At 37.9% G+C, this 17,363-nt stretch overlaps 3 protein-coding genes across 4 annotated transcripts; all 3 read left to right on the forward strand.

Moving 5' to 3' along the window:
- The first annotated feature begins 4,528 nt into the window (after nt 1-4,528).
- LOC105050984 (uncharacterized) lies at nt 4,529-7,819 on the forward strand. The gene is made up of 2 exons (XM_010931220.4): nt 4,529-5,049; nt 7,212-7,819. The coding sequence occupies exons 1-2, from the start codon at nt 4,754-4,756 to the stop codon at nt 7,702-7,704; spliced, it is 789 nt and encodes a 262-aa protein (XP_010929522.1). The 5' UTR covers nt 4,529-4,753; the 3' UTR covers nt 7,705-7,819.
- A 145-nt stretch (nt 7,820-7,964) lies between these two features.
- On the forward strand, nt 7,965-9,236 carry LOC105050985 (germin-like protein 11-1). Its single transcript, XM_010931221.4, has one exon. The coding sequence runs from the start codon at nt 8,438-8,440 to the stop codon at nt 9,110-9,112; it is 675 nt and encodes a 224-aa protein (XP_010929523.1). The 5' UTR covers nt 7,965-8,437; the 3' UTR covers nt 9,113-9,236.
- Nucleotides 9,237-9,400: 164 nt separating this feature from the next.
- Nucleotides 9,401-17,262, forward strand: LOC105050986 (uncharacterized). Of its 2 annotated transcripts, none has more exons than XM_073243909.1 (12): nt 9,401-9,956; nt 10,123-10,254; nt 11,682-11,811; nt 11,942-12,072; nt 12,184-12,331; nt 12,687-12,865; nt 14,588-14,825; nt 15,193-15,291; nt 15,367-15,512; nt 15,879-15,986; nt 16,204-16,292; nt 16,520-17,262. In XM_073243909.1, exons 1-12 carry the CDS (start codon nt 9,888-9,890, stop codon nt 16,971-16,973), a joined length of 1,923 nt encoding a protein of 640 aa, XP_073100010.1. In that variant the 5' UTR covers nt 9,401-9,887; the 3' UTR covers nt 16,974-17,262. The 2 variants fall into 2 exon arrangements, with proteins under 2 accessions (XP_073100010.1, XP_010929524.1); XM_010931222.4 differs by having other exon boundaries at nt 9,403-9,956; nt 10,111-10,254.
- The last annotated feature ends 101 nt before the right edge of the window (nt 17,263-17,363 follow it).

Raw genomic sequence — 17,363 nt, forward strand, 5'->3', positions numbered from 1 at the left:
CCTCACGAATGCTAGTTCATGATTTCACCCTTTTGATGGCAGATGTTGATCGAACTCCTTCGATCGATGTGTGCTGACTTCTCGGATGCTCTGGATCATTTGCACAGTTACTTGAGAGGTTGATGGATCTCTCTCTAAAATTTGGTGGACTCACGACACTCGTGGCACACCAATCTCACTTCCCGAACCCTAGGTAGAAACCCTAGGGTACACACCAAAAACCCTGCACCCAATTTTCTCTCTTTTCTTTCTTTTTCTCTCGGAAGGTTTTGGACCTTCACCTTACGCAGAAGCCTTCCTTACGCCCCAAAGTTTCTCTCCTAATTTTTTTACGCACGTCCCACCTTTCTCCTCTTTTTGAAACAACGTCGAACATGTCTTATCCGCGTGAGAGGATAAAGACAAGAGGTTACACATTTGAATTCAAATCAAATTTGAATTCAAACGAAAATCAACTTATCCCTATCCTTTTGGGCGTGAGAAGAGAAGAGGCGTGGCTTTTTGTGCGTGGAAAAAGTTTCATAAGAAACCTTTTCTCGTGTAAGTAATGTGGCGCACAAAATGGATAAGGATGAAAGGGCAAGTGATAAGTTATCCATTCAAATTCAAACATGCTTTGAATTTGAATGGCTAACTAATTAATTTATCCATCCATATGGCACACAAATGAGGACGTGGGGAAGGGTTTTACATGAGAAAAATTTCACGAGAAGTTTCTTCTCGTGAATTCAAATGGGTGCAAGGAAGTTGGGTGACGCAGGGAATTTAAAACAAGGTGGTTTGATTCAAATTGAGCCAACCTAGTTTAAAATAGGTTGAGCACAATTAGACCAAATTAAACCCAACATAATTAGGCTTAATTAGGCTTAATAAAATTCTAATCAAATCAAGAATTAACTAAACCTAACCTCTGATCAAATCAGGGACTAAACCACCTTAGCGATTAGGTCAACATTTAACCTAATCGGGTCAATCCAAACTGAATCCAATTCAATTGGACTTGATCCAAAAATAATTACTCAATCAAATTGAGTTAATTAGTGATTAAATCACTAATTAAACTTCTCATAAATGTTGAGTCCAAATCCGATGGGCAATCAGACATCAGAGACCATCGATATGAAATCCTGATCAAAGAGTTCAAATTTCAAATTCAAAATTCGAAATTCAAAATTTTGACCCCGGTACCCAAAATGTGTGGAACTCATGATTAGAGAATCTTAATTCTCAATCATAGAGTTTCAGATAGATAAGACTCATAATCAGCCATCAGATCAGAAAGGAACCTCTAATGTGTGTGACCCCGCAGGTTCGAACCTAAGCCGGTAGCACAGGAACCAATTTCTGTACTAATCGAAGTGACCATCTAGCAATGGTACCCGACGACCGGATAGGTCGAATAATCGCAATCGCAACATTCAGAACCTACGTGAATATGGTTACCGTATAATTCATCCCTTTTGACCCCTGTGTTTAGGATGACTCAGGGTTAAACTGTCAACCCTGATGATATCATCCGAATCGTGCTCAACTCAATTAGTCCTGTGACTCCTCACTAGGACTACCCTGGCCAAGATTTTGCTAAATTGAAACACGACTATACACAGCTCCTAAACTTGAGTGGTCAATCCCATCTTGACACACGCACCGACAAGTCAAGTACTTGACTACACCCAGCAACCTTCCGTCACTAAATTAGAAATTCAAGTAGTCCAGTGCCTAAGTGCAGTGAGTTGCTTGCAAGTCACCATAGCGGTCTCAGGTCGGAGGGACATTTATACCCATATCCCATCGGAGCAAATCTTGACAGCAGAAATAGCTCCGGAGTTGGTCACGTTCAGTACAGATGTACCATTACATCTTACCTGTATGCCATACCAGTGTCTCCACACTCTTTGGTTATGAGGACAACCAACCCATATGGCACACAACGACCTATGCTCGATAAATATTGTCGTCCTTGGTAACAACGTATCATTTGGTCGCGAACATGTTTAAGGACTAAACGACAAATCCTCCTTTGTCGAGTCTAAATAGTCCTAAGGACTTCACCACAATACAGGAGTTCATTAGAAGATGAAACATTTGTGATGAAAAAATACCAAAATAACTTTTATTTATTTATAATTTATGTACTAATACAAAAGGAGCACAACCGTCAACAGGCTGACGATTGGCTTTGGGACACTATTCCCAACAGGTAGCACATATTCTTCTTTATTACAGAATTTTAACAATTCAAAATACCTTGAAGATAGAGCAATTCCTGTGCCAACTCATGAGATTGTTGACAAAGTGAATGAGTACATGCTTTCTTTACTCCGTGGGGAGGAAAAAGTTTATCTAAGCTCAAATAGTATTTGCAAGATATATATAAATGCATTCACTGTAGAAGATCTACACACTCTTGAATTTTTGAATACTATGCGATCTTCAGGTGTTCCAAACTATGTTCTTAATTGGAAGGTTGGTATTCCAGTAATGCTTCTTAGGAACATAGACCAAAATGCTCGGTTGTGCAATGGCACTAGGTTGATAATCACTCAACTTGGTAATCATATTTTGGAGGGTAAAGTTATATCAAGAAATAACATAGGGCGCCAGGTCTTTATTCCTAGGATGGTGTTGACATCTTTAGATACCAGACTACTATTTAAATTTCAGCGAAGGTAATATCCAATAATAGTTTATTTTGCTATGACAATAAACAAGAGTCAAAGGCAAACTATTTCAAATATTGGATTATTTCTTCAAAAATCAGTTTTTAGCCATGGTCAACTCTATGTAGCTTTCTCTAGAGTTTGAAATAAATCCAGATTATGAAAATTAATTTGTGATAAGGATGGCCAACTATCTACGACAACAAACAATGTCGTCTACAAGGAAGTATTTAGAAATATATAGACGAGTAAGTAAATCTGTTATTGAATTTTAAAAAAATTATACTTTCTTCATATTACTATAAATCAAAATATTAGTCATAATAATTAAGAAAGTTTTGTATCGTTTCATTTTATAAACTACTAATGCTTATGTAATTAATCTTTACTAGGTTGTGATATTGCCTTTCCTTCCTCAGATCTGTTATGATCTTAGCTATATTAATATTCACAAATATATATATACACAATCTATGATTGTTGTAGCTGCTCTCTCTATTTTTTTTTTAAATAGGTGATAAACCTGATATGTTTACTATTATTATATATGGTTCTATATCTAAGTAAATATTCTTAATATCTTTCTGAATGTCGAGATTCATCATATTAGTTAGCTAGATGGCTATGTTTAGAATAGAATATCCTCTCTTTATGTTGCACGGATTTGAATTTGGACTTAATATAAGAAATTTGTTATAGCTTTAATAAACAACAACTTTAATAGTATTTTGAAGTTTACTAACTATGAGTGATTGCTGAATTGAATAAATAGGTTATATAACTTTCTTCATCTTTGGAATATATTTTGCTAAAATATTATTTACTAAAAATAAAAATATACCGAGCTCTAGGAAGAAGATTACTTTTTTTGCATGATTGGTTGTATTTACGTATGATATCTATACTTATAGAATGAATTTTCAGATAAAAAATCAGTTTGCATTATGATTAAACATTAATATGAATAAGTTGCAAATATTATGTTATAGATATATATTTTTGTATTATGATTCAAAACTAATATGTTATTTTCTTTATTATCAACTTGTGAAACTTTTGCTTCACAAAACCCTACAGTTTACTATCAAATTATAAATTTTCATACAACAACTAATTACTCCCATGCTTTTCGTATGTAATGTTAGTGTGCTTTTTACCTTTATTTTATTACCTGCTTGGCCATAAGGATGCATGTTTGTGTTGCCATTTTTTTTTATATTTTAGATTTTAAATTAACTTTAATCTATTTCTATAATATTTATGATAGGCAATTAAGCAAACTTCAAGATTAAAGAATAAATTCCATCACTCACACTCATGCATTTAACCCATAAAAAAATAAGAGAAGCTTATACAGAGGAAAAGGTAATTATACACTATGTGAAATGAACGGTATGGTATGTTCAATTATATATTTTTTGATAAATAATTATAAACTAATTTTAAGAACTATAAGGTTGAAGCTAATTTTCTCGTAAGTCTTTTATCTAAAACATTGTAGACAGTGATTGCGAGATTTATTTTGCTAGAACTTTCCATAGTACTCAACAAAGTTTTGGCATATAATACTCAAAACAAATATGATTATAAGAATTGATTTTTTGAAGTATTTTATATATAATACTCAAAACAAATATGATTATAAGAATTGATTTTTTGAAGTATTTTATTTACCATCATTTTAGATACTCAGTAGGAACGAATTCTTCATCTTGCAGGAAGATTTTAAGATCATATTTTAATATTATTTTTTAAATTTTTTTAAAAAATAAATATTAAAATTTTATTCAATTCCGTGCATCGCACGGGTCACCATCAAATAGATAAATAATAGCAGGTCTCTGGCCGGTGGACAGTAGCAAGCGTAACCCTTCCAACCCAAAGGCACGGTTTGATTGCGGGTGATCCAGCCCAGGTCTCCGATACGGAACGCCTTAATCGAACCCCGAGTTAACATACCGGCCGAATCACGTTGCCCGCCTTCCCACATAGAAGGGGAGACGACGGCGACGAAATAGAGAGAGGTCTCTCCGGCCGGCGGCCACCAACGGGAGATCAAGGAGGAGGGCCGCGGTGGCGGAGAGAAGAGAGAAATGGGGAAGGGGTTCGCGAGTGCGGCGGCTGCGGTGGCGCTTCTGGTGTGGGCGAGCCGGCGGTACGGGTGGGACGGCGACGCGGCACTCCGGGCGTTCCGGGATCTGTCGGAGAGTCTGGGGATGTGGGCGATCCCGCTCTACGTGGCGGCCCACACCGTGACCCTGGCTCTCTGCCTCCCCTATGCCATCTTCTTCGAGGCCGGCGCCGCCCTCCTCTTCGGCTTCTTCCCCGCCGTCCTCTGCGTATTCTCCGCCAAGGTCCTCGGCGCTTCCCTCTCCTTCTGGATCGGACGGTCGGTCACTCACGCTCTCTCCCTCTTTCCCCATTTCCCTCTCTTCTGTTCTGCTTGGAATCTCATGATCTGTGTGATCTATTTTTGGTTCAATGAGATAATAAACGAAATTATGCTTCTTTAATTTGATGGAAAACGGGAAAAAATTGGATTTTTATTGTCCTCGGTAGTAGGATTGGAGGATCCAGGTAATGTTTGCGATGGAAGCGATGACGTTAAGGATCGCCTTTCGGTTGATTGGAGTTGTCGATTGAGAAAAAAAAAAAATTTTTTTTTTGACAGATGGAAAATTGGTTAACGAAATATGTTTATTTTTTATTCTTATTTTAAAAGGCTTTAGTTCACCTTGTTTCATTTCTTAAGGGGGAAAAAAAACAAGGGGAAACGAGGAAGATGCTTAGGAGGAGTTAACAAAAGAATTGGAGATAAAGATGTTTCGAACGCTGTGCATCAGGTTAATGCAGAGAAGGCATTTTAGAGCCGTGATTTCGCTGGTATCTTCTATGTAGGATTTGAAGCATCCGAATGCTACCTAATTACATGCTTTTTCGAGAAAGAGAGCATGGAATTCAGGATTATGGACCAACTGGCATTGTTTTGTTTTCTTTTACCACTTCGATCCCAACAACAACAACATTTTACTTTATGATGTAAAAGATCCATTCTGAAGATATCTCCATACCAATGTACATATATAGGTGGGAGGTCCACCCATGGATTGGTGGCTTGCGAGTGTATTATCTGGACTTATGTGCAGAGCAGGTTCTATTGCTCAAGTCAGCTTGATCGTGTAACGTTTGTGATTTGTCATGCAGTTGGTCGGCAATATGTGGCTATGACAAGGTCAAATTCATAATTTTATTTATCAATTGATGAATTCCTTGTTCACTTGCCAGACTGCTTTTTTGGGTTTTCTTGGTTTTAAGGCAATGAAAACACCTATTTCTTTAATATTCACCAACATATTAGGACTATCGAGCAGGTTTTGATACACAGTAGATAGGAATAACTTCTTTGAAGGTTCTTACTACAACATTGAGCTTCATTAGCCACCTTTAAAATGTTAGAGATGGCTTCTTCTCTGTGGTGATGGTTAAGATAATTGAATAATCTGAAGTTTGTTTACGGAACTGCTGGTAAGTTATAGGTGGAAGCGATAAGTGTGATGGTCAGTGTTGGGTGAGGTGTCTTTGGATAAAGAATGGGCTATACATGTGAGATATGTAGTGGAGTAACTTACTTTCAGCTATGCATGTATGGCTTTGAATGGCAGATCAAGGTCACAGAGAGTGCATCTTGTTTCATGGTTTTATTATAAACTAGAAAGTTGGGAAGGGAAAATTTTCTTGCATGGGAAAATTACACAGTTTATTTTCTAAAATTCTCTGGTCTAAGTTGAATCAGACTTGTGGGTGAAGATCCAAGAATCTAATTGTGAAGGATTGCTGAGTTTTGATACTTGTTATGATACAGGTCTAAATGGTGAGACTAGGGTGAGCGGTAATTTGACAGTAAAAGCGATAAGCAATGCCTTTCACTTCAACTTAATAAACTCTGTGATCTCCATGACACCGTCCTATTTAAGATTCTAGTTGAAATAAGGAATGAGGATGTTGCTAATGTTATGGTGATAAAAGGATATAGGGCATAAAATAGTGGTCCTTCTACCTCATTTAGTTGATTGTGAGCTATGTAATCTCCCGTTGTATTCATATTAGACTAACATTACTTTTCCCAATTCTTGTTCTTGAGTTTGGCAGGCATTATAATGCTTTTTTGGTTCATTTTTGATAATGTTTCGACCCTCCTTACTAAAGAAGTTCTATTAGTAACATAGAGGGCATATTGCAAATGACTACCTACAACTTTCAGTATCTTTCCAGTTTATTGATATATTGTCATAGCAAAGTGGTATGTTGGTTTTCATGTTTATTGACAATTCAGCAGATACGACTAAAGAGTGATGATTTTGGTGTATAAACACTAATCGAATCCCTGCTTAGAAGGCAGGGCATTTTCCTGTCACCAACATTGTTTCCTAGCAGTAAATACTCGTTGGTTTTTGTTTTGTTTATTTCTAATATTGACTCAATTATGGGCGCACTATATTTTTTTATGCATCTTTCCATCCTGACTGGTATTTTCCCCTTTGTTTTGTTCAGAGCAGTTTTCAGGAATTCAAAATCCGCAATGGGATGGGTGCAGAGAAGCAAATACTTCAATCTCCTTGCTAGAGGAGTTGAATGTGATGGCTGGAGATTTGTACTCCTTGCTCGGTTCTCACCCTTGCCATCATATGTCATCAACTATGCTCTGGCTGCCACGAAAGTTGGTTTTCTCATCGATTTCTTTCTTCCGACGGTTATTGGCTGCCTACCTATGATTCTGCAGAATACATCCATCGGCAGTCTTGCCGGTGCTGCTGTAGCTTCCTCCACTAGCTCTAAAAGATCTCAGATCTACTCTTATCTTTTCCCTCTACTTGGAATTGTATCCAGTATTCTCATATCTCTAAGAATCAAAAAGTACTCCTCTGGGTTTGCTGTGGCCGAAGATGTTAATCAATCTCTGTCCAGTGAGAACAGTGATGAGGGTGATAGTATGCAGTCATCATCCGATAAAAAAGACTCTGGCCATGCAATTAAAAGAAAATGATTGTTTTCTTTTTTGCTTAATCTTTCATTTTGGGGGAAAATCTCCATTCAGATTTATGATTACCTAAAATTTGAAATCCAAATTAAAATCTGCTTGTGATTAGACCACTCAAGAAGTTAACTTCTTCTCGATGTGTTGTTTTCTTGCAGCATGTTGAAGTTATGTGCATCTCCCGAATTGTTCCTATTTTCTCATGTTGCCATGTCTTTGCATATTAGTGCTATTGGTGGCAGATTACATGATGCCTTCCGTTTGATGTGATTATTTGTGTTTGGAGCAGCACATATCTTGTGAATGTGTTAACGATATCAAGGTTTTATTTGCATTTGAAAGTGTATTGGAAAAAAAAAATGGTATCGCAATCTTGCCTAGCTTTCTTTTTCCGTTTTTCCTTATAATTTGGCCGACCATTCTTATAATGTAGGTGAGGAGTTAAATTTCTCTTGCTTCCACCACTTTGGAACATGTACCTTTGTAGGGATTCTAACAAGCAATGAAAAGGCTTGGGTTGGTGCTGAGAGCTGAGATTGAAGGCTATAGATTGTCCATCCAAACCCATAATATGTTATCTCTAAGGAATGCTTTTCTTGGGACGTAATCCAAAGCAAATCGTGCAGTGAACTCCAAGAGTCCTATAGAGCAACAAACATTCCTTTGTTTCCACTGTCTTATCATGATCTATTATTTAAGACAGATCCAGGAGACTTTTTAAGTCGGGCATCAAAGTAGCGGCATGGAGCTCTCAGCTCTGCTCTTCTCTTCCCTGCTGCTTCTATTGCTCAGCGGCTCCTTTCCCACTGGCCTTGCAGACAGCAGCCCTCTCCGAGACACGTGTCCGATGGATCCCAGGGGTCAAAGAAAGCTCTTCATGAACGGGTTCTTGTGCAAGGATCCCGAAACCATCACGCCGTCTGATTTCAAGACGTCGATGCTTGAGAAGGCGGGCGACACCGACAACTTCGTCCGGTCATCCATGAACGTTGTGACCGCGACCGAGTTCCCGGGCCTAAACACGCTGGGCCTCTCCGTGGCTCGAACCGACCTGGCCATGGATGGCATGGTGCTGCCTCACTCCCACCCGCGGGCCTCTGAGATGATGTACGTGGTTCAAGGCACCGTGATCGCCGGCTTCATCGACACCAAGGATCGGCCGTTCCAGAAGATCCTGAAGGAAGGTGACGTTTTTGTGATCCCTCGCGGGCTTCTCCACTTCTGCGTGAATGCGGGGTTCGGGCCAGCTACCATTCACTCAGTGCTGAACAGCCAGAACCCGGGCGTTGTGAGCATCGCCGGTGCCATGTTCTTGTCAGATTCTCATCTGCCTGAGAAGCTGGTGGCCAGGATGGTGAGCCTCAGAGCTATGGAGCTGGGCCGCAACCGGACTGACACGGCATTTCATGAGTCATAGTTTGAGTTGGGACATTTGTCCGTACACGGGGATCCTTTGTATATATGTCCTTGTTTTCTTAAAAATGTTATGCATTTCTTATCTAAAATCAGCCTATGTTTATACAAATTACGTATGCCCAAAAAAAAAAAAAAAAAAAGTTTCATCTGTTATATATATATATATATATATATATATATATATATATATATATATATATATATATATATATATAGAGTGTTTTTTTTAAAGAGTTGAGATCGAGCCACATTCAGTAAATATGCTTTCTCATGAAGGGCCAGGATCCACGGGTTATCATAGTAACTTCGTTAATATTATAACAGGCATTATAATGATTTTAGATGCCCTATCTAGTGTGTTATTGTTATTTAAGTAACGTAACGGGTATATGTAATGATTGCTGTTAAACAATTTTTTATTCCAAAAACAATATTTATTGAATAATCATCATTGGATAATAAAGTAATGCTGTTATTTTATTACTACCGTCCATTATTTTGCGTTATAAACTGTCGTGACTGCCGTTATTTGGCTTGGAATGGTAAAATCGTCACCAATGGGAATCCGTTACGAGGGAACCTCGTGCACTCGGCTACAAGCCAGCACCGATTTATTTTCGCGGGCGCCGGACTCGGTCTATAAATAGGTGCCCAGTAATTAGCCGCATTTGAAATTTCGAAAAGCTAAAGAGCTTCCGCTGCTTCCGATCGCCCAGGTCGGAGAAAGCGAGAGAATTTGGGAAAGGGAGACGAGAGAAGAAGAAGAAGAAGAAGCGATGACGCTGCTCTGCTTCTTGCTCGATCTCCGAACCATTCCTCCTCCAGTGCTCCGCCATCTGAAGCAGGTGACGATCAGGATCCACTCATCTCTCTGGATCTCGATCTCTTGATCTGATTTGATTCTAGGGTTTTGAACTTATTTGGCGACCCTTTTTCCATCTTTTGGTCTCATTCAACCGTTTAGTGGTAATCTTATTTCGTTTCTTCTGAGATCTTCAGAGTTTGCTACAGCTCGCGAATCTGTATGCGGTGACGTCCGGGAGAGGGCAGAGGGAGCGACAGGCGGAGGGGATGCCGCTCCTCCGAGATCGGTTAGGATTGTGCTACCTCCATAGGGGCAGATCCCCTTCCCCATCTACTGAGGTCAGCAGATTAAGCTACCAGTCACGTCGCTCATTGTACTTTAATGCTCTTTCTTTCTATATTTCTTTAATTTCTTTTTCCTCATTCCGTTTGGGATTTGGGAACTAAGAATTCATTTTGTTTTCCTATTTTGCTTTATTTATTTGTTCACTCTTTGTGTGTTTGTCATATGGAGGAATGAGCAGTATCTGGGGGACAAGCCAACAAAAGAAGAATGTTGATGCGATCTTTTATGAGTTCGACATTAATAATGGATTAGCGAAATCCTCATGGAATTAGCTAATAGAAGGGAGTTGAAAGTTTGATCTAAATTCATTATCAGCATGGAAATTTAGGTAGAGATCTATATGGAACTTCAATCATGCCGGAGTTACTCTCCAAGAACTCATGGACCTCAAAAATATGACATCCACAAGGCAGTCTCGACAAAGGCCACGTTTTACCTATTAAGCATCATGTTCCTCTTTTAGCTCGAGTCTCCTTCCCATCTTTTCCATCATCGTACATAAATGGTCTGTAGTTTGGGAGGAAATAATTCAGATTTTTCATTAAAATCTGACAGAAGACACCCAAAACCTTAAATGTAAAGTTGCTTCACTATTTTGTTACTTAATCTAAACAAAACCAGAACATTCTCATTTTGTTCAAAGCAAATTGTTTCAATCCAAATAACTGAAATGAATCTATTTTTACTGGTCAGGTTAGTTTCATTCATGTTACTAGATCAAGCTAAAATTTCGTGTTTGGGAGGAGAAAGGGAGCAGTAAATGCGGCAACTAGATAGATCCAAGTACATGAAAATAAGTTGGACTTTATTGCATAAAATTGACCTCCATTAAACTACTATTTTGCATTTTTCCCTTATTGACTTGACCCCCTTCTTCTAAAAAGTATTATTATATCTTTATTTTTATCATTTTATTCAACATAAAATATCAATATATGTTATTATGCTTAATATCATTTAATTTTCTCATTAGATTTAAATTCTTTGTTTGCTTAGGCTTTGCACTGATTCAGTTGGATTTGTCCAAATTTCTTTTGGTTTTGAGCTGACTGGAAGTGTCCAAAATTCAAATTTGAATATTAATTATAGTGAAAGCATTTGGACATTAAAAAACACATGTAACCAGGATGTTTTTTCACCCAGCTTGTCCATGATGCTGCACCATTTAGCATATCCTTTGACTTGTTTGAAGTCCATACCTATTCCAATGGCATTTAAGTTATGCAAACTGATCTATATCCGTCATCTAAAATTATTTAATTTATTCTCAGTAGGTAAAATCAATGGTTGCATGATGAAATAGCAGAATAATGGAAAAAAGGGGATTCTGACATTTTGTGTGACATATTTCTTCCCCTCCCACCCCCACCCCTGGGTCCCTATTCTCATCATGTCCTGACCATGAAATGTATTTCAACAGCTGAAGATTGTGTACGAACCAGGACAAAATTTCTGTCTCCGAGATTTCCACCATGCTGTTAACAACTTACCCATGGATAGCTTTATGCCCGAGTTTAACCAGTCCATGCCTAGCGGAAGTGGTGATCAAGGTGAAAGTGATATTTTGACTCTTTTGATTTGGTTGCTTTCTTTTCAAATTTAAAGCAATAATGAAGTTCTAAAAGATAGCTGATGTAAGTTAGAATTTCTTTTTCCCCCCTCTTGCATGATTGCCTGCAGACATCTCACTCACAAACCTTTTGACAAGCAAAGCTCTCAACACATGGGGTGATCATCATGTCCCAAAGAAAGTGATTATTGTATGCACATCTTTGTTTGCCAACACTGAAGCTATTCGCAAATCCCTCCTGGTATGGAGGAAATAATGGCTAATTTGCTTTTCAGCATCAGAACTCTACTCTGTGGGTTCCTGAGCAGTCCATAGCTGGTTAGCATTGCCTCTGACCACTTGTGTATGACAGGGTGCAGCAGAACAGCGTATCACAGTGGAATTTGTGGTGTTGGAACAGGAAGATGCAAATGTACATTATGATTTACCAGAGAAGCTCAATGGATTCATTAATAGTATCTCTGATCTTGAAAACTGTGTGCTCCGGAGGTATCTTTCAGGTGAGAATCTCGTAGCAGGTTAGAATGATTTTTTGTTTCTGTCACTCCAGTCCCAGGAAGTTTTAGTACTTCTTTGATTGGTTAGACTTCGAACTAGAGTGTCTGTATGCATAATTTTACTAAATGATTGTTTTCATCAATAAAATGTAGATTTTCAAAATTTCTTCAAAGCTTGCATGCAACTCAATTGCGTAAAAAGGACCTGCTATTCTGGAATTTTAATTTACTCTGACAAGTATTTTGAAGATATTCCATTCAATTGGTGAATCTTGAGATCTCATTAAATATTTTCTGAGAGCAGTTTATGTTTATAAACAGCATTTAAAACTGAAACAAAAAATGCCTAGAACTGCAGACTCTTGGGTCATGTGTGGCGTTGTCAAAAGATGGTTGCAAGAGCTAAAGGATGATGTAGAGGAACCGCTGAAAGCAGTCTTTCTCTTCAAGAACACCATTGTGGGCTCTGTAGATCAAATCTATTGCAACTTATTTGCTTCATCGAATCAGATCGTTGATGGTTTTCCATCCTGTCAGGTAATATATCTGACGACTAAATTTGATATGTTCAAGTTTTCTGCTACATGATAATAACACACCCAGGTCAAAACATTTTGATATCAGGTAATCAGACTTTCTGTAGAACTTCGGATCTCTTACCCATGTCAAAGAATATTACTTAGTAATTGTGAAACCTCAGTAGCAATTTGGTAATGTCCTCCAGTGCTACCATATACAATCCATTTATATTGGTTGCTTGCTTTATCAAACTAATGAATTGAAAACTTTACTATTCAAGAAATCCAGAGTTTTGGCTTCTGGATATTTCACAACAATAATTTAATACAATAAGATACTCAAGCTTTCAAGAATTCTTTTTAAGATGTACTTGCTAGCTAAGAAAAACAGAATTTTGCTTCTGTATATTTCACAACAACAATTCAATACAATAAGATACTTAATTCTTCAATCATTCTTTATTAAGATATACTTGCTAACTGAGAAAAATGTAGATGTCATGTATAATGACTGGCTTATGTCTCCTGGAAAAAAGCATGACTGCCTTGTTCATGGATTTGTATGTTGCATATATAGCATTCTTTTGTTATGTACTTAAGAACATTGTTTGTTGATAACACGCTTAAATTCTCATCCATAAACAAAAATGATCAAACTATATTAATAATTGACTTTGCATTCTCGATGATTGAAATAAATAACCTTGTTTTGAAGTATTCACATGTTAGTTTTTCCTAGAGTTTGGTATGTTGGATGCTACAGATACTTGCCAAGTGTAGCATTCTCCATAACGTGCATTATGTCAAGTGATCATCTGAAAGTTCAGCAATCATCACCAGACGTCTACCTGTTTACTCATTTGTTTTTCTTGTAATGGTGGGGCACCACCATTCATTCCAAAGAAACCATGAGAATTAACCCGAGACAAATACTTGGGCAGTTTGAACCTAGAACATTCTCCAAGAGGAGGGGCACAGATGCCGGCTAGATACAAGTTTTCTAGTAAATTTTGGACTTAACGAACATCTAACATTCTTCATGCCCATACAACTAGAAATGTAACCTTGAAATCTGGATCTAGAAGATGTAATGCTTGCCCGTTGGATCATAGCTCTCCTCAATATCTGTTATGGTAGCTTTTATCATGGCTGCTGGAATCCTGTGTGGTTATAATGATACAATATTACTTTATTTTAATTGGCTGAGACAACTGCCTGCCAACTTGTCTCATCATCCCTCTTTTTTGCTAACTTAGGACCAAAATTGATGGAACAAATAATAGTTAGATAATGGACATGATACATCTTGAAAAATACCATGTGAAGCCATGGTCTGTTGGACCGCCTAATACAGAGTGTATTGTACTATACTAGTATGGTGTCTCGTACCGTACCGAATTATGTACTGACGCTGTAATAAGATGGTATAGGTGTAGGGTCCAATACTGAGACGGTGAATCTTGTGTGAAGCAATAAAAATATAATTTAGCATGTGACGGTTTATATAGGACTCATCATTTTAATATTGTTAGTGAACTGATAAAAATAGGATTACATCATACAATAATTTGTATGCATGAGTTTGAAAAACTTGATACCACATCCTCACCTTGTAGTGTGCTATTCTCCTGTAGAGAGGTTAAAAGAAATATATTTTTGGAAGGTTTTTTGCATGAGTTTGTTTTATGCAAATGTCAGGAACTAAAGTGGTTTATTTGAAGAAAATATTTCTTAATGATAGACATGCAGATGCCATGGCTATCCAATTGAAATTGCAGTCAGTGACAAGAAGAAGACGTTTTGTCCACTCGCCTGCCATGAACTCGGGCCCTCTGATCTGATTGATAATGCAGTAAGGGTTGGAGAACAAACTGTTTTGTTTCTGCCCTCATTTGAAGGTTGTCAAAAACTTCGACGAATCTCTGCACCCATAACATTTTCTATAATTGAACGCACCAGCTTGGCTTCACTAAGTGAAGGTCAGTGTTGATCTATGTTGATTAGAGACTGATAATGTATAATTCTAAATACAGGCTTTTCAGCTAACTTCTGTTATTAGGCCATCGGTACTTGCTGAAGTTTTTAAGGGGATATCTGGTACTACCTGTGTGATGACTGTTTATTAGTTCTCTTGACTCAGGTTTCTTTATGTAAGTGGATGTAAAATAAATAATAACCATTTTATGTTTAAAAGCACAAGATATCTAATCTCCAAATCAGAAAAGGGGAAGGAGAAACATACATTTACAGTAGACAACTGAAGGATTATCGATACCATGAGTGGAAGCTGCAGCTGATTTGTATTGCATTTTACAGATTATGTGGTGTCATTGTGATTGGTAACAGGTGTTATAGTAGGGACATCCTATGTTGTGACTCCTTCAGATCTTCATGAAACAGAAGTTGCTCGAGATTCAAATGATAAGTCAGATCTGAATACTCAACGTGAGTAGACTACATTCTTAGATGTGATTGGGCTTTCGACCTTTCTGATTGGGCTGCCTAAACTATATTATACAGTTTTTCATGGGCTGCGTGGAGCTCTTTTCCATCTGGATCAGGGACTTGTATGCTCGTCAACCTGTAATACAGATACAATAAGGGATGGAACCTTCCAATGCTTTTATGTTCTTCAGCCTTCTGACAAAGGCCCAATGCTTTTGAGGGTAAAACATTTGCAGCTTAGTGAAACATTTCTGTTAAATTGCTCAAAAGCATGACTCTTTTAGGCACATGAATGCTCAAGCTGCAGCCCTTTTTAACTACTATTAAGAGATCTTTAGTGATTGGATTATTGGACTGCAACACCTGCATCGTGCTGCATGCGGGATGTTTTGCTTAGGCCATTCAGTTATTGATTATGTCATCTGTTCTAGAAACTAACTGGAATATAATGTGGAGCCAATCATGGATAATTTTTCTTGGTACTAAAGCTTCAGTTTAATTTGTGAAATATTTATTGTTAATATTTATTTTTTTAAAAAAAGATCTGCATGAAAAATAACAGTGATGATATTGTGGAAGCTGTGCAGAGGCTTGCTGGATCAGAAGATATTCTGCCAATCCCTGAGATAAGTCAAGCAAATGACCATGCCGTACTGCATGAATTAGAGAAGTCCATTCAATCCTCACTATCAAAGGTCAAGTACTCATTTTTCATCAATGCAGATTTTTGCTTATAGGTTGATGAAGAATAAACTACTTGCATAACCTATTGACTGGAAAAAAGATTTTATTCTTACCTGACGCAACTTGCAACCTAAGATAGCAAAATTTCAAGTCGAGATTTGCCTTTTGCTTGCATGTTTCTTATACTTTATATACGCTAGTTTTAACTAATTTTTATTTTTTTACCAGATTGAACTCAGAGACTACAACCCTCTTCTACATGAAAGAGGTTTCCACCCAAAACTAAACTGGCTGGTAAAGGAGAGCTTGCAGTTTGGGTACTTGCTAACTTGTAGTACTCTCTGCATCTTCTCAACATTACACTTCTAACTGTTTAGCATATGCGAATTCTGAACGGTTAGCTCCGCTTTGTGCACAAAAATCTACGGTTCATGAACTGCAACTGAAATTTAAACCCAGAAGTGAGATCAACCTGATCTACTCAACTAAGGTTTTAGCTAATCCTCATAAAATACCTAATGATCCTTGTGAACCTAACATCCAGGACGATCCTGCCACGTGTTCAGATGAGTCCTAAACTCAGCAATCCAAATGATCTCCAGTTGACTATTCTGCGGCATGACTTATCTACCCAAGCTCCAGAAGATGAAATATGGCCCAACAAAAATAAAGAGGAAGAGAACTCTTCTTGTGTTACAGAGTGGGAGCAACTTCTCATTCTTGATGAAATGAACGATGTCTATTCATCCACCTGCATTTCCAACCCTAAGTTTCAAAATTCCAGTTTGACAGCTCAGACCAAGCCTTTGGATGAAAAAACCTCGAGAATTCTTGAGAGGTTGGAAGCCCCAAAGCAACAGAAACTGAAGGCTACTTCACCATCTCTCTCAAGAAACTCGGTCAATGGGCAGATGAAGCAGCCACTGGTGCCCTTCGAATCAAGCTCAAGCCGACCACTGAGACCAAGTTTCCAGACGTTAAAACGGAAGCAGAGATAAATATAGGAACTGCCCTTCTGGGTACTTTCTGTTCGGTAGATTTGCAAATGAATTTCAGCACATATGTTTCTTCGTACACTGTAAACACTAGTATGCACATGTGTATATTTGTGAAATGCAGCAGAGCATTAATCATGCACTGGATGACACTATATGTTGATGCTGCCATGCCTGCTGCCTGAGGTTGTTCAAAAATATTTCAACTGTACAAGCTTCAATTGTTCTTTTCCCCCTTTAATTCAAGCAAGCCAGAATGACAAAAGAATATCCAATTCATTTCTTTACTGCATCTTGTTTGCATTCAAGGATCCACGTGACTTCTAATGTGCTGCAAAAGAAAGTTGATCAAGACCTTTGTCAAAGCTAAGGTGTTTTCTACCCAAAAAAAAA

This window comes from Elaeis guineensis, chromosome 9 (genome assembly GCF_000442705.2).
Source record: "Elaeis guineensis isolate ETL-2024a chromosome 9, EG11, whole genome shotgun sequence".
In the NCBI taxonomy this organism is placed as follows: Eukaryota; Viridiplantae; Streptophyta; class Magnoliopsida; order Arecales; family Arecaceae; genus Elaeis; species Elaeis guineensis.

Coding starts and splice junctions, on each gene's coding strand:
- LOC105050984 (XM_010931220.4), top strand. CDS start 4,754: ATGGGGAAGGGGTTCGCGAGTGCGGCGGCTGCGGTGGCGCTTCTGGTG. Junction 5,050..7,211: donor CTCTCCTTCTGGATCGGACG/GTCGGTCACTCA, acceptor TGTTTTGTTCAG/AGCAGTTTTCAGGAATTCAA.
- LOC105050985 (XM_010931221.4), top strand. CDS start 8,438: ATGGAGCTCTCAGCTCTGCTCTTCTCTTCCCTGCTGCTTCTATTGCTC.
- LOC105050986 (XM_010931222.4), top strand. CDS start 9,888: ATGACGCTGCTCTGCTTCTTGCTCGATCTCCGAACCATTCCTCCTCCA. Junction 12,866..14,587: donor ATGGTTTTCCATCCTGTCAG/GTAATATATCTG, acceptor TCTTAATGATAG/ACATGCAGATGCCATGGCTA. Junction 14,826..15,192: donor CTTGGCTTCACTAAGTGAAG/GTCAGTGTTGAT, acceptor GATTGGTAACAG/GTGTTATAGTAGGGACATCC.